This window comes from Trichomonas vaginalis, chromosome II (genome assembly GCF_026262505.1).
Source record: "Trichomonas vaginalis G3 chromosome II, whole genome shotgun sequence".
NCBI classification, from domain to species: domain Eukaryota; phylum Parabasalia; order Trichomonadida; family Trichomonadidae; genus Trichomonas; species Trichomonas vaginalis.
Genome location: NC_067204.1, coordinates 15,800,434 through 15,823,781, shown reverse-complemented (window position 1 = coordinate 15,823,781; position 23,348 = coordinate 15,800,434). Strand labels below are relative to the sequence as shown.

General features: G+C 30.1%; 10 protein-coding genes across 10 annotated transcripts, besides 2 other annotated features; 7 read left to right on the top strand and 3 right to left on the bottom strand.

Moving 5' to 3' along the window:
- Nucleotides 1-3,841: 3,841 nt before the first annotated feature.
- TVAGG3_0552020 (UDP-D-xylose:L-fucose alpha-1,3-D-xylosyltransferase-related family) lies at nucleotides 3,842-5,335 on the top strand (the record flags this gene model as incomplete). The annotated part of the gene is made up of 1 exon (XM_001329634.1): nucleotides 3,842-4,924. One exon carries the CDS (start codon nucleotides 3,842-3,844, stop codon nucleotides 4,922-4,924), a length of 1,083 nt encoding a protein of 360 aa, XP_001329669.1.
- A 301-nt stretch (nucleotides 5,336-5,636) lies between these two features.
- TVAGG3_0552010 (uncharacterized protein) lies at nucleotides 5,637-6,328 on the top strand (the record flags this gene model as incomplete). The annotated part of the gene is made up of 1 exon (XM_001329633.1): nucleotides 5,652-6,161. One exon carries the CDS (start codon nucleotides 5,652-5,654, stop codon nucleotides 6,159-6,161), a length of 510 nt encoding a protein of 169 aa, XP_001329668.1.
- Nucleotides 6,329-6,556: 228 nt separating this feature from the next.
- Nucleotides 6,557-6,589: a mobile genetic element.
- Nucleotides 6,590-6,723: 134 nt separating this feature from the next.
- TVAGG3_0551990 (positive regulation of B cell differentiation protein family) lies at nucleotides 6,724-8,052 on the bottom strand (the record flags this gene model as incomplete). The annotated part of the gene is made up of 1 exon (XM_001329632.1): nucleotides 6,724-8,052. One exon carries the CDS (start codon nucleotides 8,050-8,052, stop codon nucleotides 6,724-6,726), a length of 1,329 nt encoding a protein of 442 aa, XP_001329667.1.
- A 271-nt stretch (nucleotides 8,053-8,323) lies between these two features.
- On the bottom strand, nucleotides 8,324-9,084 carry TVAGG3_0551980 (uncharacterized protein; the record flags this gene model as incomplete). Its single annotated transcript, XM_001329631.2, has 1 exon — nucleotides 8,359-9,084. The coding sequence occupies one exon, from the start codon at nucleotides 9,082-9,084 to the stop codon at nucleotides 8,359-8,361; it is 726 nt and encodes a 241-aa protein (XP_001329666.1).
- Nucleotides 9,085-9,244: 160 nt separating this feature from the next.
- On the top strand, nucleotides 9,245-10,671 carry TVAGG3_0551970 (endocytosis; the record flags this gene model as incomplete). The annotated part of the gene is made up of 1 exon (XM_001329630.1): nucleotides 9,258-10,544. The coding sequence occupies one exon, from the start codon at nucleotides 9,258-9,260 to the stop codon at nucleotides 10,542-10,544; it is 1,287 nt and encodes a 428-aa protein (XP_001329665.1).
- A 46-nt stretch (nucleotides 10,672-10,717) lies between these two features.
- Nucleotides 10,718-10,740: a mobile genetic element.
- Nucleotides 10,741-10,847: 107 nt separating this feature from the next.
- On the top strand, nucleotides 10,848-11,048 carry TVAGG3_0551950 (DNA replication proofreading; the record flags this gene model as incomplete). Its single annotated transcript, XM_001329629.1, has 1 exon — nucleotides 10,848-11,048. One exon carries the CDS (start codon nucleotides 10,848-10,850, stop codon nucleotides 11,046-11,048), a length of 201 nt encoding a protein of 66 aa, XP_001329664.1.
- Nucleotides 11,049-11,239: 191 nt separating this feature from the next.
- TVAGG3_0551940 (EP4 subtype prostaglandin E2 receptor binding) lies at nucleotides 11,240-12,288 on the bottom strand (the record flags this gene model as incomplete). The annotated part of the gene is made up of 1 exon (XM_001329628.1): nucleotides 11,326-12,288. The coding sequence occupies one exon, from the start codon at nucleotides 12,286-12,288 to the stop codon at nucleotides 11,326-11,328; it is 963 nt and encodes a 320-aa protein (XP_001329663.1).
- A 5,208-nt stretch (nucleotides 12,289-17,496) lies between these two features.
- TVAGG3_0551930 (tetratricopeptide repeat domain domain-containing protein) lies at nucleotides 17,497-19,190 on the top strand (the record flags this gene model as incomplete). The annotated part of the gene is made up of 1 exon (XM_001329627.1): nucleotides 17,606-19,165. One exon carries the CDS (start codon nucleotides 17,606-17,608, stop codon nucleotides 19,163-19,165), a length of 1,560 nt encoding a protein of 519 aa, XP_001329662.1.
- A 569-nt stretch (nucleotides 19,191-19,759) lies between these two features.
- On the top strand, nucleotides 19,760-21,219 carry TVAGG3_0551920 (uncharacterized protein; the record flags this gene model as incomplete). Its single annotated transcript, XM_001329626.1, has 1 exon — nucleotides 20,730-21,176. The coding sequence occupies one exon, from the start codon at nucleotides 20,730-20,732 to the stop codon at nucleotides 21,174-21,176; it is 447 nt and encodes a 148-aa protein (XP_001329661.1).
- A 320-nt stretch (nucleotides 21,220-21,539) lies between these two features.
- On the top strand, nucleotides 21,540-23,272 carry TVAGG3_0551910 (uncharacterized protein; the record flags this gene model as incomplete). Its single annotated transcript, XM_001329625.1, has 1 exon — nucleotides 21,617-22,630. One exon carries the CDS (start codon nucleotides 21,617-21,619, stop codon nucleotides 22,628-22,630), a length of 1,014 nt encoding a protein of 337 aa, XP_001329660.1.
- Nucleotides 23,273-23,348: the final 76 nt, after the last annotated feature.

The window sequence follows — 23,348 nt, the reverse complement described above, 5'->3', positions numbered from 1 at the left end:
GGATGTCTCTATAAAACATAGTTAATTGACAAAGGTGGATGCACAATACACTCTTGTCGGTCAAAGTTCCACATTCAAGTTATGAATGCGGAACTTTCTATCATTCTGGGATACATGCACAGGCAATGTCTCCCAGAATGAGACACTGCGACCGACAAGAGTGCACAATACACTCTTGTCGGTCAAAGTTCCACATTCAAGTTATGAATGCGGAACTTTCTATCATTCTGGGATACATGCACAGGCAATGTCTCCCAGAATGAGACACTGCGACCGACAAGAGTGCACAATACACTCTTGTCGGTCAAAGTTTTGCAATCACATTCTGATTGCAAAAGATTGTTCCATTCTGGGATACATGCACAGGCAATGTCTCCCAGAATGAGACACTGCGACCGACAAGAGTGCACAATACACTCTTGTCGGTCAAAGTTCCACATTCAAGTTATGAATGCGGAACTTTCTATCATTCTGGGAGACCTCGAAAAGAACCTCACATCGACTCTCTCTTTCCGGCATCTTTACCGCATAGAAAGCTGCTCGTTCGCAACTTTGTGTGCAATCTAAGAGATGATTGCGGTAAAGATGCCGGGAAGATTGACGCTGCAGCCCCAGGCCGCACTCAGATTTCATCCCGCTACACAATTGTTCATCCAACAACTGTCATAGAGGTTGAAATTTTCGACCAGAAGTGAAACATATCATTTTTAAGACTGCGGCGCGCAAGCAAGTTTGAACCTTTCAAGGGTGATCAGTCCTTTACTCATTTCAAGACCTCTTGTTGCCTGATAAAACGATACTTCCTTCCTTGTGAGCCATTAAAAACCGCTCAAACCGTCACAACTTGCTTCCTAAATTTTATTTGCGGAGTAATTATCATGCATATTTTATCGGATAATAATATCAAAAGCTAAATTTCATATTATTTTTTAAAGATATGCATTTTCTGTCTAAATTTATTTTTTCTGTTTCCAATTCACGGAATAATATTCTTACAAGCATATCATAGCTAATATATATCATTTTAATAATAATAAAACCAAAATGATGTATTCTTCATATAGTTATTTAAAATTCGTTAACTAGAATTGTATTCAGAACGAGGCAAAGTTAGGAGATACATAAAAACCAATAACTTGATAAGTGATACCTTTTTTCCTGATATATCTATATGTGTTAATGTCAAACACGATTTGGAAAAATTAATTCTTTAAATCGGCTTAAGAATAAGACCAACATCAAAGCATGGCTAATAAATTAATAAATCAATGTTTAATTACCGATTCATGCATTTTTTTCAAAATTTCAAATTTCAAATTTTTGTTTCTCCAAAATATTAATTGTTTCCACTAGATTAACAAATAAACAATAAATTGGAATAATGTAATGCCCAATCATTCATTTTAAATTTTAGATTTAAAACAATATTTTTCTCCATATTATTATAACATGAATCGCTATGATATAAGAAATATATTTTCAATATTGAAATTGAAAAATTCTAAAATTTTTGAAATTCAATTTGAGTGTGATGAGATAACATATATTTTTTAATTAAAATCTTGTGTCGCTATCATATATATAATATTTCTAAATTAAAATAGGGAAAAAAGTACTATTTAATGATGAAATTGCAAATAATATCAATATATATATATTCATGCTGATATATTTTGGGAACAGATTGGAAATCACATAAATAGGATTGTGTTAGTTTGTCATGGATATAAAACAAATTTTCGAGCTAATTGAGCGAATTTAAATCACAAACACTTATATTTTCTATTACAAGGTATATTTGTAATATATAACCAGTAAATAGCTTTCTCTAACTTTTACCAGCTTAGATGATAGCAAATTAGATACGAATTTCATGACCCCTCACCAAATTCCATTAAAACATATACAAATAAAAGTACTAAGTGGGTATCATCTAACCCTAGAATTATAGCTCCTAGGACTCATCCTAGATGGTAGTTCTGGAAAAACACCTGGTTTTTGGAGTTGCAAAAGTTAAAAATTGAGGGTAGTTCTAAAAGTAAAGGTGTAATTTTACGCGCTAAAATAAACTTTAATTAAAATCTCATTATTTCAATAGGTTTTACTTACTTATTAAATTTCAAGCATGATTTTCAATAGAAATTATTACCCAAAACGATGTTTAAAATAGATTTAATGAATAATTAAAATGAGCAATGTTTAACTCTTTAAACATATCTATATTCAGTATAAAATTTAAATACATTAATGTAGTTTCTTAAATTTCCAAACGAATATAAGGTCTCCGAGGCTTCAGATCTGGGTTGGATGAAAGTTGAAGACATATAACGATATAATAAAAGAGAGTAAAACATTCATATATCAAATAGTTAATGAAATATCTGGATTCACTCATAACTTGAAAAAGAACTTCAAAGATATGCATAACTGACAAAGCTGCTATTATGGAGAAAAATTCGTCATTATCTTTATCGTAGTGGCAGCAAAAAAAAGTACAAAAATTAAATTTGTAAATGGTAAAAGCATAGATATTATTAAAGCATTTTCAGAATATCCATCAAAAGCTGCGAAAATATTTTCACGTCGAAAATTATATAACAATTCATAACTTGAAAACAAAGCCATCAATAATCCAGTTGAAATATGATTAAACGTTTCAAAATAAATGCAATATTTTCCAAGATGTTTTATTTGATATAAAAAAATATAGAAAAGTATTGAGGAAGTTGTCTTTAAAAACGACATCATAGCAAGCAAATCACAACCATTTAAAAGAAAACCAATACTACATATAAAATGGATGTATGCCAATATTAAATATAATATTTTAGTTTTTTCTAATCTTGAATCGATAGAGTCACCAGAATTTTTGATCACATACGAATAGTTGATATATGACTTATTACAATTCCTTATTACTGGATGAATTGTTTGCGTTTTATTGAAATTTATCATCAAACTGTAAAAAGTGTTATTGTCAGGTATGAATCTGGAAGAGATTTGTTTCTTTTTATAGCATATTTTATAAAAATTTTTTTGAGAATCATAATCAACTAAGTTAATAATTGTTTCTTTTAAAAAATCCCCCGAAAGATTGATTTCTAGAGTTGTTCCATTCCATACACCAAAATCAAGTAGATATTGCATTTTGTCTGATGGCATAAGCACGCCTGAATGCAACATCCTATCTGTGGCAATATGATTAATCAGCATTTTCTTTTCTGAACTTGACAAATCGCTATTGAATAAATACTTGCTTCCTGTTTTTGCTTTTACTTTCATTATAATGTTTAGTATCATTATTTTATTTCATAACATTGATATGTCAAATTACAACATTTTTATCATAATTACAACATCTTAAACAGTAACCATATAAATATTTGATTACTAATACCTTAATTAAATAATGTTTGAGAGCTAGAAAACCTTCAACAGTCTACAAATTCTAAATTTCTTTGTAATGAATTGCAATAACTAACTTTTTCAAATGAACGAAATTCTGATAGGTGAGATTCATTAATAAGGTCTCTACTCAACATTTCACCTCTAGTTTTAAAAATAATTAACAGAGAATGTATTATGAACTTTGCTTTATTCATTGAGATAGAAGAATGTTAACCGCCCAATTAACACTCCCAAATTATAAAGTTCAAAATCTAACATTCCATCAATCTCATAGATGAATGCTCTATAATAGAAGTGTGATCACTAGAGAAACTTGGATTTTCCTTCATAAAAAAGTGTCGTTTCTCTAATTTCAAATCATGTATATTATATGAAGAGCGTTGCATTTGAACTCATTCAAACCTATTTTTTCAAATTTTCTTCAAAAATATTAATGGAAGAACCAAGATTCAACATTGGGTTACAGATTCTGATGATTCTATCAATATTTTCATCATTTAGTGCATTAATTTATTGTAGATCGCGTGATTCTGTAGTTTTGGGCTGCTTCAACTATGATAGACCGATTTCCGAAAGTAAATTTAAAGATGAACTTCACTTGATGATTATGAAATCCACAGTAAACGATAACACAAATCGTCGTGATATTGTTTTATTTGTAACAAATGCCGGTATGATTAAACTAACTCGAAATGCATTATGCTCTTTATGGATGACCAATGTACCAAAGGAAAGAATCATTGTTGTAGCAACAGATAAGATATCATACTTAAATATGCAAAAATTCGGCGCAAATACAGTATATTATCCTACAAATCAAGCAATCAATTCAATTGATCCATCAGATACAAACGAATTTGTTGATTTCATACGAGTTAAATTCAAAATTGCAAAGTTCGTAATACATAACACAACAGATTTATCATTAGCAGATTCAGACATTATCTTTTTCGCAAATCCTTTAGTTGCTTTTTCTTTTGATACAGATATTGAAGCATCAATCGATTCTCCTAATGATCCAGTCATACCAAAGAAAAGTTATTTATCTTGGGGAATTAATCTGAATTTTGCACATTATCGCTCTACTTCTGTAATGAAGAAATTCATGAATGTATGGGAAGATAGAATTGATCAACTCGAATATACAGAATCTCAAGCTCTTCTTGATATAATAAATAATCTTCCGACAGAACGTTCATTTACCGATACTCTTACTATTAATCTTGAACAATATTTCGAGCCCGATCCACACAATCCATTCCAAATCAGATACGTCAATCCTGTGTTTGGAGTTGAAGCTAGAGGACCATTGATGGGATCTTCCACATTGAAGAGAGTTTTTTGGAAGGAAGCTCGCAAACACAATATGTCCAGGCCACTCTGGTGCCATTTCGGAGGTCTTGGAACAGCTCAACAAAAAATTTCAAAAATGAAAGATTACAAACTATGGTATTTAGATGAATCAGACCATTGTTTGCCAAATCCTCCAAAAGGAGGTCGAAAATACTTTTGGTAATATATTTTATATAATACAATTGTTGTTGTTTTATAAATTGTACTGTTTATTGAAAGAGGTGTTAAAAGTGTATGATTTTTATAACATGAACTAAATTAGATTCACTGCAAACTTTGCTCTTTATATTGGAGCATTGTAGTACTAAAATCAAGAAGATTCCAAATTTTCAGATGAGGTCATTAGAAGAAATGGAACCAAATTATTGTAGATTAGGTCAATAAATTTACACCTTTCCGACGTTTTGTCAGGGGCAAAAAGCGACCCAAAAATGCTGGAAAAGTGTAATTCTCTGGTATATGATTATTTTTGCTTTTAATGCCGAACAGCATTTGAATCAAAAATAATCGAATGTCTGAGAATTTAAATTCAGCAAAGCTATTTAGGGATGGGCAAAAACACACTCAAATTAATGAGTGATTAATGAAACTAAGACTAGTAAATACTTTGTTTAACATTCATCTTTTTTCCAGACTTTGATATGATAGTGAAAATTGAGAACTTATGTAATAAATGAGGGGAAAAATTGGGCAAATAATTTCAAATCTAGTGATATCAGATACTTTCCCAGAATGTGAAAATAGGAAAGTATACTCCATTATGAATGGTAGATGAGTCCTGAATCATCAGTTCGCATGAAATTAAGGTTTTCACTCCATTATTATATTGTTAAGTTCTCTTGTCACTTTTATATCGGATTTTTTTGTACGTTACTTTAAAAATCAAGGCAATGTATGCATCTGGAAAAGTTCAATCAAGAGAATTAACTATTGGGCGATTCGCAAAAACAGAACCAATATATAAACCTCGTGAAGTCAAATTTAATGGTTCTGAACTCAGTAATTACGTTCCACGAAATCAATACGCAACCAACAATATTTATATAAATCCAGATGTTACAAAAGAAGGACAGGAGAAATTATCTCAAAAATTACATAGCGAAATTGAAAAAGAAGAAGAATTAACTCAGGCTTTCTTAACACGTGAACACCATCACAAGAAAGATCCTGCAAATGATAATGCAAAGATATTTAATGATTTCTGTGTTGATTTTATTGATAAAGCTACAACAACAAGGGAGGATGTATCAATGTCAATTAACCAAGTGCAAGATAGGCTTGCTAGATTAGAGGAAATGAGAGCCCACTTGGAAGAAATAGAACGAAGGTCTTATCGATTCGAAATGAATCTTCCTGAAGAACCAATCTCAGAAACCGACTCAGTAATTAGTACAGATTAAACTAAGAAATAGAAGAAATCGAATCATGATTCAATTTCTTTATTAGTTCTGTTATAATTTTTTATTGCTTAATAATTATGAAAATTATAAGCATTAATACAATGAAATATCTCAAAACTTAATAACTTTAGCATTTATGGCTTTGAACTTGTAATAAATATATCCTGTTTTGAATTCTCAAAAATTAATTATATAAAATGTTTTTGTTGTTAGGTTTAAATCTAAGAGGGCATAATATCATGTGTAATAAAAATTCTTGCCATAGCATTAAAGCTGAATGAGCACCATTGAAACGCCATAGTGATTTATAATATAGTATAACTTATTCCCGACCAAAAATATTAACTTTTTGTCTTAGAAAATTGGATTATAAAGCTTGAATGTAAAAAAATTGAGAGAATGTCAGAAAGTGGTAAGTACGCCCTTAAAGGAAATTTTAACAAATAAACAAAGCAGCAATAATCTTTTCATCAATGCCAATCCGTATTTTCTTCTTCGATTTTGTCTTATTCTAATACAAAGTGTTTCACATTGCTTCAATATACTCAAAATAAATTACATTTCAGTTATTATAATTCGAGATTTCGCGCTGAACATATTCGTCCCAAAGTGATGTTTGAACAGTAGATGAATTTAATTTGAAGCTAAATAAAGGATCTTTGAAATCTGCTTCATTATAAGTCTTTGGATCCACGAGTAAATTGAAGAAATTTACCCATCGACCACAATTTCTGAGATCTTTTCTACTAATTTTTGTTGAATGCACAGATACAGCATCCATCAATTGTGGGAGAATAATGTCAAAAGAATCAGCTGTGTAGCCAATTTGTTTTAATTTCTTGATTTGTGCATCGTAAAGCGCTTCCATTTCGCTAATAGATATAAAACCATCTTCATCTGAATCACAAACTCTAAACCAGAAGTTCAAGGCCCCAATTGAAGCCTTATCTTCTAAAAATGTGACAAATTTAACAAATGTAAAGAAATAAATGTTATCAGTAGTACTAGATAAGATCCTGAGGCATCGTTTCATTATATCTGAATCAATTCTTTGGCAATCATAATTTAATATTTCCTTAAATGTGATAAAATCTGCTGGTTGAGCCTGAAGCTCTTTGAACTTTGTGTAAATCACAATAAAATGTTCAAATATTGCACAATTATCAAGAGCTTTCAGAAAGAGATCGAGAGTGATATTTCTTCGCTCCAGTCGGTTATGAAGCTCTGGGTCGAAAACTATCTCGATCTTTGAACAAATGTAAATGGCGAAATCGGTCAATAAATTAATTTTAGCTTCTTTTGTTCTATATCCTTGATTTTCTAGATCAAGTGATGCAAATTTATCGCTAGTGGTAACATACCGATAGATTATTTTGAGTAAGCATTGTGTTTTACAATATTTTGAACTGAAATTTTCGGATAATATATAGAAAAATAGATCATCAATTGTTGAATTGGAGAAATTATCGGACATAAAGTTGATTGCATCTTGAAATTTTATTGTTTTTGTTTTCTTCTTGTAGGTATTTTTTGAAATTAATGCAAATAATGATATACTGACAAAATCAGGTAAGAAAAAGCATGTTTTAAATATTTCTGCAAACTGTTTTGAAGTAATCTCATTTGGATAGCCGTTTAATTTTGCGAGAGATTTGTGAATATTTGTTGTAAGAAGAGGTTTTGCAAATGGATTTGCTGATTTTTGTGATAACTTGGCTATTTCCTTTGCTTCTGCATATCGTTTTCCTGGCGTTAAAAAAAGTTGCATGAATTTCGAATAATCTGTGGATTTGGACTCAAGAAACGCTTTCAAATATGCAAAATCGGTTGATAGATCATCACTTGAAATCCAGAGTTGAAAATCAGCATCAGACGATCTTTGTTTAATCATCTGATAACTTGGAATCAAATTTTATGAATGAAAAATTGAAATACAAGTATGAAACAATCTTACATATATACAGAGTAACTGAATTATTTGCTATTCAGTAAACAAATATGAAGTTTTGAGATATTTTTGAATATCAAAAACAAATTGTTTCAAAATACTATTGCATTATGGACTAGATTTCAGACTTAATTGGGGTTTTATGTTCAATTTTTCAAAAATTAGGCAATATTGGAAAATTTTGAAAAAAAAAGAATAGTAATAGAAAGAAGTATTTACTACTATATTCAAAAACATAAATAAACAATGCTAATTGTTGTTCTTTTCTTGGATGACAACCACATCAAGAATAACTTGAGATAATTCATAGAAAAGAGATAAAATGAACAAGAATATCAAAGCTATAGCTGCGTATTCGCAATATGGAACGATATTTTGGATTTTATACGGACGGAGCATTGTAACAATGTTAAGTGTTAAACTTAATGCGAACATTGCGATGGATCCACTAATTGACAAGTAATTCTTCCATGTTTTAACTAAACGAGCAGAAATACATTCATAAACTAAAATGCATATTGTTAACAATAAAAGCGTAATGTTATGAACAAACCTATGATCAACAATTGTGAAACAGCCATAAAAAATGAATAAAATTGCATTGAAGATGGAGAAAAATCTAAGTAAGCGGTTAGTTAATTTAGAAACCCTTGAGGATAAATCTATATGCGATGTTCGAATTGTAAGCAATATGGAAAGGATGAAACCGCAAATTGGATAAAAAGTTGAAGTGAGATGAACTTGATATGAGCCAATGGATAACTCTGATGGCGACGGAATGTAGCCTATGTATCTTCCTTGTAAATAGTAGAATACACCATTTAATATGAAAAGCGCAGATAATAAAAACAAGATAAAAACAGCGACATATTCGATTTTCATTTTAATTGGTGCTGTACCTGGAGGTGTGGATCTAAGCATAACAAAAACAGAGCTCGATTCTACTTCTGAAATCAAGCTTTCCTGCAATGACATAATTTAAAAAAAAAATCATATCCAATTCAAATGTTTTTAATTTAAAAAATCTGTTAAAAATATTACATATTGTTAAAGGGTAATAATTGGAATTCATCACTTTTTGGCTTGATTGAATTTTTTCCCCCTTCCAAAAATAAAAGGAGAAAAAAAAATTATCAAAAAGAAAAGTCATGATTAGTGCTATTGCTTTAATAGATTCTACTGGAGAATTGATCGTTCTTAAAACGTATAGAAAAGATTTCAACCAATCAGCATTCGATAACTACAGATTAAGCGTTATTGCTCCTAACGAAATTACTTCGCCAATTGTTTTAATAGATGGAACGTCTTTTCTTCACCATGAAGAAAATGAGATATTTTATGTTGGATGCACTAAGCAAAATGCTGGTGCTGATGTTATTTTCGAACTTTTAAACCAAATTCCAAAAATTTTAGCAAAAGTTCTCAACGTTTCAGCCTTATCGGACAAAAATGTTCGAGATTATGTACCTGATATTGTTGAAATTTTCGATGAAATGATTGATTCTGGATATCCACAGTGCACTGAACCAGAAACATTAAAAATTCTTACAGGCCATGCTTCACCCAATTCCACGCAACTTCCTAATCCAATTACATCGATGGCTACCGGCTCCACGCCATGGCGTCTCCCTAATATTTCGCATAATAAGCCAACAGTCATTGTTGACGTTACAGAAAAGGTTTCGCTCTTCCAGACTCCTACAGGACAAACTCTTAATCATTCCATTAACGGTGTTACAACAATGAATGCTGTTCTTTCTGGAATGTCTGAATGTAAAATTGAATTTAAGGACAAGCCATCGTCATCATCTGATAAAGGTGGCCAGGGTGGTATTGATTTCGATGATATCATTTTCCACCAGTGCGTTCGTTTAAACAGATTCCAAACAAACAAAGAAATCTCATTTATCCCTCCTGACGATAAATTCGAGTTAATGAGATACAAGAGGACCGAAAATGTCCAAGCTCCGTTTGAAATCGTTCCAACAGTTAAAGATCTCGGTGGAAATAAACTCGAAATCAGCATTTCGGTTACAGCAACATACAATTCGTCGCTAAAAGCTACTCATTTTACATTACATATCCCTCTTCCACAGAATACAGCTAACGTTACCTTCGAATGCGCCGAAAAGACCCGTGCTAAGTTTGATGAACTGAAAAATGCTGCTGTCTGGACGATTAATGACTTTGTCGGCCAAGGACATTCACAAATTGTAATTATTGCACAATATCTTTCCGCATCTTACAAATCTTCACCGGCAACAAAGTTAAATAAGCCGATTTCAGCGGAATTCCATATTCCAAAGCTTTCTATGTCAGGATTGTCCATTCTCAACTTAAATGTGGATAAAGATAAACCAGATATCTATATCCGCTATGCAACTGAAGCTGGCAAGTTCCAGATTATGATGCCTTCACCTGATGAAACAGAGTAATTGAAGTTCTCGGATTTTTGTTGATAAAATATTATTCAATATTAAATCAATCGCTATAAGTCTTTCATTCAATTGTTATATGTTTAGAACCTGAACATTTTAAAAATCTTTGTTTATTATTATTCGCTTGACAAAAAAAATTGTGCTTTTTTTTTAATTAATTAATTAATTAAGGCTGCACTTACGCCCATCTGACTTTATTTCAAATTTTTGACCAGAATTGTTTGCAAGGCTGTCTACGATACAGAAATAATCGAAAGATTACTCTTCGAGGAATCCTGCAGAAAGATAGAACGTTTCCAAATGCAAGACTTGGCTTGTCCAAAAGACCATGTTGCTCATAGAAATATGCCAATGAGCTGCAAAGATGACGGTGGAAACCTCGGAAACACTGTCAACAAGGATGAGATAAAAGAATATCTTCATACTGTTGAAGTAGCAAATGAAGTCGGACTTGGAAGTTTGAGAGATACAATCTCTTATATATCGAATTTCACCAAGTAATTTAATATATTAAACTGTAATTTGAATAAATATATAAATATTGACTAACCTGATTATTCATCGATTTATCAATTGCCAATATAAATAAATTAATTTATTATTATTCGGTTTTTTTAAAAAAATCAATCTGACAGTGAAAAATTTTTAAATTTGTTGTCAATAATTTAGAATATTCCAAGATAGCGTGGTGGCAGTTTTCCTCTTTGGTGCGTGTTCAGTTTTTCCCTTAATTTATTCAATTCTTCTTTTAGAGATTCGTTATCTTGGCTAAGGTTTTTTATTTCTTCTTTTGATTTAGCCATGTTATATAATCATTATCTTTAATTGAGTTATTTAGTCTAAGCTTTCTTATCTCATCTATTGATTTTAATAATTCATCACCTTTAATTGATTCTTCTTTTCTAAGTTCTTCAATTTCTCTATGTAATGCTGTTAATTCATTTTTCATATTTGAGTTATCTAGGCTAAGATTTTTATTTGCTTGCCGCAGTTCTGTTAATTCATTATCAAGGGCCTGAATTTTATTTTCTTTTTCTTTTCTATTATCTATTAAAGTTTTGAAAAATGATATGATTGATGATTGTTCAGATGAGCTTTTGAGTAAATCATTAGCATCTCTAATTTCAATATATTCATCATTGAGATATGAAATGGTATCAATGAATACTGAATTTATATTTATCAGGGAGAATATGATATCATTTGAATTTTTATTTCTTTTTTTGAAATGCATCAATAACTGTTCTGCAAAATCTAATCCGGCCTCTACAATAGAACTTATTAGTTCATCATGATTGATTGAATCGATGTTTTCACATATGAAATCAAATATTTTTTCGCTGTATCCAATTTGTTTGGAATATTTAACGTTTATAAGTATGTTTTCTGAATTGTATTCACCGTTTTGAAATTTTTTCATAAAGAAAGACATCAATGATTCACTTTCCATTACTTTTCCAAGATTCAAAAGGTCACAAGCAATATTATCTTCGACATTCTCTGGAATTTGTAATTTAAATATCTTTTCAAGTACATCATATATATTATTTTCTGTTATGTTTGCATAGAATCTAAATTCTTTCGTTGATCGATTTAAATAAATTTCATTATGAATTGTATTGCAAATTGCCATTCCAATATAAAGATTTGTATTATACTCATGATCATTGATGTATATATTAATAGAATGAGGATCATACGATTGCAATGATTGATATACTTTACCTATGATGTTACTCATTTTGAATTTTTATCGATTATATCGGCGCGAATTGCCGATAAAATGAAGAACCTTCAGTGAATTTAAGGATCTCGTTTGGAGAAATAACAACTGGGATCTCCAAATTCCAAAATATAAGCTTCTCCAATTTTGTAAATTAAGGGACCACTGCAAAAACTGAGAGACTCAGAAAAATTGAGAGGCAATATGAGATTTATTGTTTTCGCCTCAATTATAAATACTTATTTTGCTACTCATCAGATTGATATTTTTCAATTCTCGTCAATATACACACCTTTTGGTATGATACCTTAGCACCATGTTATTTCGAATTAAAGGGAAATCTTGAAATGGGTGAGTTTTGAGATGATTTGCATTTTTCGATTTTTTTTATGTTTTCGAAGCGTGTTTTAAAAATTCACGATTTTCCGATTTTAAAAGTGGATTGATCAAAAGTTTTTATTGGCCAATATTTTGATATTAATTAAAATAAGGGTTTCGTTTTGCGAAAAAAACGTACAATACGCAATTTCGCTAAAAAACATTTAGCTAGCAATTTCGACCTTTGACTCCACTCAAGACGTCACTTTTTTAATTTTGCGGTATCATATTTTTGGAAAATCTTTATGAATATTATATAAAAAGTCTCTTTAATATCTATATTTCATATTTTTATCGATTTTTAAAGTTTTTGCGAAAAGTATTCAATTATTTTTGCTATTTGGTCGGGTAAATGTCAGATTTGCGACATTTTCTGATATGATATTCAAATTCTACGTTGATAATAATGCTTATAGAACCCTCTTGCTATTGTGTCAAAATTGCGAAACCGATAGCAAAAATATCTCGCAATATCAAAATTGAGATATTGAGTGAATTATGCATTATAGAGATTAAAAATCTGATTTGTGAAAACATCTCATCAGTTTCTAGCTAATTCAAAAATCTTTACTATCTTATTCGATTAAAATGAAAAGGGAATAGTTTCATTATGCTTTAAATGACAGCCTTATAATATAATCATAGTTTTCGCTCAATATGCAGCATTTTTTTCGAAATCTATGGTCAATATCCTAAATACTGATTGCTTTGCATTCATATCTCTTACATTTTCTATACTCACATCACTATTCATTGCTATTCCTATCTTTTTCATTTTTGTTTGTTTCTCATAATTTCTCAAAAAACATGATAACTTGATATTTGTAAATATCATACTTTATAACGTAAATAAGAACTTGACCTATTAAGAAAAGCAGTAATGAAAAGAAAATCTGAAATTCATAAAAATTACAAGTTTCTGATGACAATTAGCTTAATTAAACCAGGTACAAGATTATATAATTGTATTTTCTATCCAATTATCCATATAATATCTTATCCAGAAAAAATAACTTGATCAATACCAAATGATTTTTTAACTAGTAAATAAAGTATTTTCTTTACACACACATTGTATATCATAGTTTTTTTTTGGTTTCGCAAAACATCCCAAAACAAATATGCTATAAAAGTGACAATTTTAGCAAAACGAAACCATTAATTAAAATCTAATATCTGTGAATTTTATTGCAAATTAAATTGAGAGAAAAGTCATTATTTTCCATCATGTAAACCTCGATGTTACTTTTGCGGCCTCGCTCCGCTCGGCCGCAAAAGTAACATCGAGGTTTACATGGATGGGTTCTATATATATACAGCTTGACCGGTAGAAAAGCGGATCGATTTTTATCAATAATTGGACATTCTATTTTTAATAAAATAAACATATATTTATATGGGAAATTAGGGAGATCTGAAACTCAAAAATTATTTTTGAATTTTAATATGATAAATATAATTGTGATAATATGTACATTACAAATAAAATATTAATTCGGAACAACGATGAGATGTGATAAATTTGATTCTCTCAAAAATCGATTTTGGAGTTTTAATATTAATTTGCATCTTGAATGGATATAGGATATATAATAATTTTAAAACATCAAAAAGTGACAATTTGCGGTTAGAAAAAGTCATCAAAACACTTTTTAATGATTTGATTTAACATATGCATAGACCATCTCTTAGATATTTAACTTCAATTTCCCGAAATGAAAAGGATTTGAACAAAAACGATTATTTTACGATCATTTTTTGTAAATTTTTTTAAATTGAGACTTCTCTAAAATCTTCTAAAAAATCCAAATATCAAATAAAATAATATTATTAAAATTCCTCTCAATTTAAAAAAATTTTATAAATTGAGACTTCAATCTCTAAAATCTTCTAAAAAATCCATATATCACAAAAACTCACAATATTATTTTTATTCTCAATTTCAAAATTTTTTTTTGTACTGACTTTCTTTTTGCCTAACAGCAAGGCAGAAATTTGAAACTTCGTTTCAAATTTCTCAATCTTGCATTCTGGGCACGTAAGTGCCCAGAATGCTAAAAGGCGCGTAGCGCCGTCTCTGAATATCAAATTTATTATAATTATTAATTTATGAAATTTCAAATAAAATCGATCTGTTATAACACACTGGTGCATGCAGCTCGTCTTTACTCTTATATATTCTACAATCATAACAAAAATCTCATACAAAATAAATGAATAACAGAAATTTTGAAGTTCTAAGTGAATGAAATGGTCATATATGATGAATATAGGCAGTTGGCAGCTATTATAAATGATAAATTTCCAATTTTATTGTTAATAATTTTAATATTTAATATGAAAAGAGAATTTGAATGCTGATAATAAGGGAATTTGACAAGCATCTTGTAGGGATTCAAATACCCCTAACTTAATTTTTTCGAGTTTATTGAATTTTTAGCCTTAGTAAACATCAACTTGTTGAAGATTTTTAAAAGACGATAGGTCTTGTTTGGCCGTGCAGTGGTCCCTTAAAAAAAAATAATGAATTATGTCTGATAATTTTAGCCAACTATTCACACATAAAGCTGGAAATTGGCAACTTTGATCCAAAATATCATTGTTGATATGAAATCCAAACCTCAATAAGATAAAATATACTTTTTAAAATATGGAAAAGGGAAAAAATAGACCATAAAACAAATATGCTTATAACTGTGATAAGTTTATGTCATAAGTTTAAATTAGCCCAAATTGTTTAAGAATTGCCAAAAATTACGCATCCTTAAACATTTTCAAAGAAAAGAACGACAAAGATTTTTATCCTAGGAAAAAAATAACATATCTTTCTGTACGTTTTCTCAACAAGTTTGATTTTTTAGGATCTATGATAGAAGGAAATACAAAATATCAAATGATTCAAGCCTATAGATTAAATATAATTGATTGGATAATTTCAAATGAATTTTTTCATAAGGAATTTTGATACAGGTTGTATTCATGTAGCACATGATATAAATTATACAAAATTTCAATGTCCTTTCTTAATGGAAATGTATTGAACTTGATTACCCTCTATTTCCAGGAATTACCGTTTAAGGTTATTTTTTGCATCAAAAAAATTCAATTTTAGCATGATTGAAGTATTATTTTTAAAAAATAACAATAAAATATTAATTTATACAACAGTGTTATATATCCCTTACATTTTTGTGGCAAATGGAGAGGGTAACGGCGTCGAAATTGCATAATTTCAAATCTCCTTATCTCAACGAATACAAGAGGGATGGGACTGAAATTAGGCTATTTTAATAGGTATGAGGTATCAAACATTTTCACTGATGAAAAATTGAAAAAGCTGATTTCAGCTTTCTAATCATACCTTATATATGAGGTATCATATCAAAATACTGATATGTTATTACTTATGAGGCCACCTGAATGTTCTCACAATTTGTTTGTATAGATATAAAAATAATTATATTAAATTTAAATTAAGTCTTTTATTCCTAAAATGAATACTTTTTGACATTTTTAGAACTTTTATATTATGAAGTGAATAATACCAATTGTAGAAATGATAAGGATAAGAAATTGATTACTAAAACAATAGTATTTCAAAGTGTTATGATGTTTAATGTATTTACATAGATATGGATAAACGAAAAATATATTTTAATCGGAATAAATTGAAAAAGCTATTTCAATCTTTTGCAAGGAAAAGGCAAATGCACATGCATTTACTAAAAGAATGGAGTATTAATGATATAATCAACAAATCCTGCATTTATTTTGATAAATGTTCATTTTTTAAAATTTTGACGAGTTCAAGGTCTTGTTTCGGTTCGAATTCGTGAAAAATGAATATTTTCAAAATTTGATAAATGATATAATATAAGCATCCAAATAGAATGCATCCATTATACTTTTTATTGATTTATTTCTATTTTATTGGGATAATCAGATTTTCCTTTGAGTGTGAATGATATACTTTTGTCACAGCACCAAATCATATAAAATGTGCTGAATTTGTTTCCGCTGTTTATTTTCAATCTAATCTATTCTAATAGTAGTTTTCGTGCGTTCGAAGTTTCAACAAAAAAGTCTATGAATACTCAAAATAATTGATTTTTATATCATTAAATACTATTTTTAATGGAGAACAAAGCATATTTTAACGTCAGCCAGGAATTACCGTTTTACCAAAATTTTTGTTTTTGAGCAAAAATTTTATCATAAAAACACTCTTTATATCATAAAAATGCTATATTATAAAAATCAAAAATTTCAACTTGCAATCAAATCATATTAAATCTCATATCTCATATTTCCATACAAAGTCCAAAATCATAAAATTAAACATCTTTTCTATCATATCCTCTTTTAAAAAGCTTTGAAAATGTCTATATATGTCGATATATAGAAACTTTTTTAGAAGGTGGAAAAAAGTGACGGTAATTCCTGGAAATAGAGGTATTTTATGCAAAATGCCAAATTTTGTACAGTAATGTTCCTATCGTAGAACCTGCTATAACTACTTCGGACTGACTATGTGTAAATGATATTTAGCAAGTTAACTCCGATATTTCTGTAATTTTTCAAAATTTCAGTAAATAATCTCTGAGCCGATATTCATTAAAAATGATGCTGGAAGAATCCTACTGTAAAAAATATATTGCGATTGTGTAAAAAAATCCCGATCTCAAAAGAAACATTTTTTTCTATCCCGAACGTATAAAAGATTATGAAATTGAATGAACGATGAAAACAAACTTAGAAACATATTCCATCTGATATTGTACAAGCCAATTGTTCAACGGTTATCAAAATGTAAACCGCTACAGTTCGCAAAATTTTTAGCGGTAAAGAAAAAAATTGAGAACCCTAATTTCAAATCGTCCAAACATAATAAAATGATTTTAAAAGAAAATGTTAGATATTTGTTAGTATGAATTTTTAAATTTCGTATCACTTTTTCATGCTTAACATTACTGAATTTGATTTGGATGATCAGGCGATATGTCAACCGTACTGGATTCGTCGTTGCACACGGAAAAGTACGAATGAGCAACTGTTTGTTGAAAAGTTTTCCCTTTTACAGCATTATACTTCGGAAATTTTACGTTTCCTTTCGACTATAATCAAATTGCAAAAGATAAAAATCGAAAATTTCATCAATGTTGTTGGTTTCGGCATTGAAGGTCTCGATATTTATATATTTTACGAAAATGATGATTTGTCCGAGGTGAATTACACAAATTTAAACGATAACGAGAAAAGGAAATTATTAGACGATGTTGCTAATGCACTTTCTGTGCTAAATAAATACGAAATTCCGCATTTAGCGATTAAAAAACAGCTTATTTTTAAGGATAAGTCAAATAACTACAGAATTGGATTCATATGTCCATCACCTCATGATACAATCGATCCTGATGATGATATAAACCCACTATTCGATAATCATTTAATCTTACATGATATCTTCTTATATGGACTTCTTTCAGCAGAATTATTATACAACAATAACCGCCATGATATATTAGAAAGAATTTGGAATCTGAAAAGCCCACTTACCGTTCAAGATAATTTCATCGAAAGATGTCTTAACCTTTCAGCTGATCAGAGGCCATCGTTTAACGAGATAGCACATTTGAAAAATACTTATCCAGATGAAATACCTTACAATCCAAGCGAACTATTCGAAATTATCAAAGATATCAAACCAATTGCGGGTTCATGCTACTTGACAGGCTATGGAACCGAAAAAGATGAACAGAAAGCTAAGGATACCTTTATGTCTTCAGAAGATCCAATATCTCTTAATGATATGGCAAAATTAATTATTGAAACCGACCGCGACTTAGCTTTGAAGTATCTACTTAAATCTACTGAATACAACTTCTCAGTTGCCCTCAAGAATGCCGGTGCACTTTTCGTTCAAGACCAACATATCAAAGAAGGAATTCATTTACTGATCAGATCCGCAGATCTTGGCTTCCATGATGCTTATCTGATTCTCGCTGACACATTTGTTCGTTTTAATGGCAATTTGGCCTTTAAATACATCTCTAAAGCCGCTAAAAGAGGAGATACACGCGCTTTAGTGAACCTTGGCCTTTATTACGAACACGCCTGGGGCTGCAAACAAGATTTCCGCATGATGGCCGGTCTTTGGGTTCTTGCCGCCAAGATCGGAAGCGAACAAGCTCTTAATAACATCGGAGTTCACATTTCGAACCGCGAAACATCGATGAAACTTTGGTCGAATCTAAAAGATCCTGTTGCCTTCTTCAATATCGGAAATATCCTTCTCAAGAGAGGAGAGGAATCACGAGAGCAAGGAATGATGATGATGAAGAGCTCCGCAGAAGCTGGTTACATACCAGCAATGTTTAACATGGCCGTTCTTCTCAAAGAAGAAAATCCGGAAGAAGCTGATAGATGGTGTACAATGGCTTCTCAGGCAAAGGCCAACGAGCTTGTAATGGAGGCAAGAATGAAGGAAATTGCTTCAATTGCTGCTAGTTCATTGTGAGTTTTTTTAAAAAAATAAAATGCTTATTTTTTCTAATAGATTTATTTAATTTTATTACATTTTTATAATATTTCCTTGTGATTTTGTTACAATACTTTGTTCTTGCAGCTTCAAACGAACAAAATTTTATTCTAATCTGATACTCATTTATTTTGTTCTTATTATTGGATCTATAAGTTTAAATTTAATTATTTGGATACATAGTAACAAAATGGCGTTGTTCTCATGTACTATCGGATCATCGATAAAAAAATACGAGCTTGACACTTATTCCTTTAAATAATGTATCCATATGTCTAGGTTTAAATAAGTCCAATCTTAGAATTAGTATTTTAAAATGAGTTTATGTGTTCAAGCGTCAAATAAATGCTACCAGTGTTTCTTCTATTAGTAATCAGTCTCATAACTTTATAAAATAATGATGTATTATTTCAGAAGATAAATAAACCTGATAACTTATTTTATAAAATCATCTGCTAATATTGCTCAATAAAGATGATTGGATAGGTAACTTGGTCATGTTATTTGTTATCTTAGATTTTCTAGCCAAATCATGTCCTGGAATCATAATCAAGCTTGAATTTAATAATATTTCTTAATCAAAGTAGGATATGTTACACCTGGTACGATACTTACTCTGCATGCATTAGTCTTTCCTCAATTATAAAAAAGTGATAAATTCTCAATTTTGTTCAAAATTATTCAAAAATATTCAACATGTAAAACCCCTGATATGTATAAAATGTATTGGGAATATTTATGGTTGTAAAATCCATGATTCTGTTCATAAATTTATCAGCAAAAGTGACGAATTTAAATGCGAAAATCCTCTCTTGAGGAACGTTCGCGTGAGCTGCTGCCATTTTTCAATAATGAGTGTAATATCAAAAATACATTTTGCAAAGTGCAACGTATTATCTGGGAAATAACGATATTCCCCCACAGATTTAAAAACATATTTTCTTGCAGCCACTGCCAGAAAAAGACACAAAACCTTGGAGTATGTCTATCATGTGGGTGTATTTATTGTAAAGATGATATATTTGACCACGAATGTCGACTTCATTTTGGAGTTGATATTTCAACTCATCAATTATATAAATACGAAAACAAGCAACGCAATTTCCTGTTTCATCCAAAAATAGACCATTTAATACTAGCAGCTAAGTTTTCTGTCTTAGATAATCTACCCTTGACTTCAGAGATAAGCTACGGCTTACCAATTCTACCATTTCCACGAGATCCTCTGCCTATATATCCATACAGAGATTTCAGATCAATCGCTTCTGTGCTTCAATGTATGTTAAATGACCAAGTTTTTGCCAAGTATTTCCTGTCATATTCAGTATCAAGCAAAAACTGTACGACAGTGCAGCAAGCACTACATTTATGCCTATCGAAGATATTTCAGAATTATATGAACGAAATTCAAATTCCATTTTTAGAATTTCTTGCAGTTGTAACAAATTTACAAAGTTTTGCTGAACAAAAATGTAATATGCCAAATAAATTTTACGACCTGATAATCAAAAACCTGAAAAAGTCTACAAATCTAATCAATTTAATGGATCTTGTTGGAATCAAGATCGGCGAGCATTTTCAATGTGATGCTTGTAAATCAATTAATGAAGGAACAGATGATTTGATCATTTTAGAAGCAGAAGTACAGCCGATCTTAAATACAATCACATCTGGCTCGAGATCCAATAAAATCTGTCCGATATGTAAAGCACCTATGAACGGAATCATGAAATACATAGATTTTCCTCCAACTTTTGTTGTTTCCACTTCAGATAGGATTATTCAGCCCCTTAGCATCAGAATAGAATCTGTTGATAAGGATTATGTCCTCAAATCATTTGTTGCAAGGGAAGATGATAAATATTATTCAGTTGTTCAAAAATTCGGAAGATGGTTCAAGATAAATGAATTTGTTCAAGAAATTCCACTAGATTACGTTCAAAGTATTCATCCTATTTTGTTATTTTATTCTCAAAAGTACAATTTGTGATAAAGATAATATTGTTATTTTTAATTTAAATTTTCAATCGTATTTTAGTGAGCCAATAGCATAACTTGCACCAAAGGTAAGTCTTTTGCAAACGAATTGAGATACTAACCAAAATCTCTTATCAATTTTTTCATAATATGTTTAATATAGTTTCGGAATCTCATTTTCGTATCAGAGTTATCATAGGGAGTAGATTCCATTAGAAACAACTCACCAATGAAATTGCATATTTTTTTGATTCTCTTGTAACCATGTATATCATAAGCGTAAATCATCTTCATGACAGCATCTTAAATTTTATATATATCATGAAATCTTAACCTTAGCTGATATTGTCAACGATGAAGCAAACAAAAAAAAAGAGTAAATCGGAAATAACTATTGTAATAATACCTGCGTTTTGTATATTCGCTTCGATGGTCGCTTTACATCTTTTTTATATGCCAAAATACACCTGTTCAATCGATTTTGCACATAATTTGTCGACTTGGAGATTTAGTATTAATCAAGATATATACCTTCGAAGCGATTTGAACATAAAATACTTCAATGGAAGTCTCAACTGCAACCATTGCAACTTTACAGTCAGAAATTCTAAATCAAATAGCACACCTCGCGATTTAATTTTGGCCGGAAGCACAAAAAAAGTCGAAAATATCAATTTATTCTTGAGAACACTACGACATACAGGATGCAAGTGTACTGTTGCATTCCTTGTTGACAATGAAGCATACAAAACTTTAACATCAGAAATGATTAAAGACATCGAGCTCTGTGGCGGCCAAATCATCAACATGGGCATTCCAGAGTTCAATATGCGATTCAACTACTTTTATCTCATATATCTTTGGGATTATTACGTAGTGAAAAGAAATTATCATCGATTTGATCGAATTATGAAATGCGACATGTTCGACACATTATTCCAAGGTGATCCATTTAATGATGCTTTCAAACCTGGTAAATTCTACATGATAGAAGAGATGAAACCATTTCATAATCAATTGCAAATATATGATTATATTTTTTATGATCTTGGATTAAAACAAGGTTCTTTAGCCACTGTAGTGTGTGCAGGAATATCATTTGGTTATACTCAGCCATTTACAAGGGCTTTGGATACATTCTTTTCGTACTTTGTCTGGGATAAAGGATGGCATGATCAACACCTTTTCAATGTATTGTTTATGTCTGGTTTATTTATGAAAAATGGAGTTTCATTGGTTAGATATCGAATCTTCGAAACTGTCCGTCACATGTATGAATTTAGAAAAGATGATGAGATTGGTTATATAACAGGTATATATAATAATAAGATTTATGCTCAAGTTGTTCATCACGTTCATGTTGCTCCTAAACTTTTGGGAAGTATGCTTAAATACTGTCCAAATAATAACTCTGAACTATTGAACTACGTGACAAAATTCCGACCTGATAACTTAACAGCAACCTAGATAAAACTATGATTCATAAGATGTACCTACACTGTTCTTTTTTGATTCATAGTTTAATTTGTGACGAAGTAATGACAAAGATAAATATAATTTGTTACGAAGAAATGACTTTGTAAAATATAGTTTGTGACGAAGTAATGACAAAAATAAATATAATTTGTTACGAAGCAATGACAAAGATAAAACCAATCTGTGATTCATAAGATTAAGATGCACTCTACTTTTTGATTCACAGTTTAATTTGTGACGAAGTAATGACAAAGATAAATATAGTTTGTGACGAAGCAATGACTTTGTTTAAATATAGTTTGTGACGAAGTAATGACTTTGTATAAATATAATTTGTTACAAAGCAATGACAAAGATAAATATTGTTTGTGACTAAGTAATGACAAAGATGAAAATAATCTGGACCATTTTCACGAATTATTAGTAAACAAAAATCAGTACATTTTATATGTCCAGAAAAGTAAATGGAATCATTCTCAATAGTTAGATTTACTTGAGAATGATAATATAGCAAAACAAGCAAATAAAACCTTTGTTTGAAATAGTACTCTCATGGGAGCACTTGCATATCTCTGACATTCTCATAATTTTTTTGACACTCTCTAAACTTGTGAAGCTAATTTCACTGTAAAATAAACTAAATTTTCTTTTTTGATTTATTCTTTTTACAAATCGGAAAACGATCATTTTTTTCATATTTCATAACCGC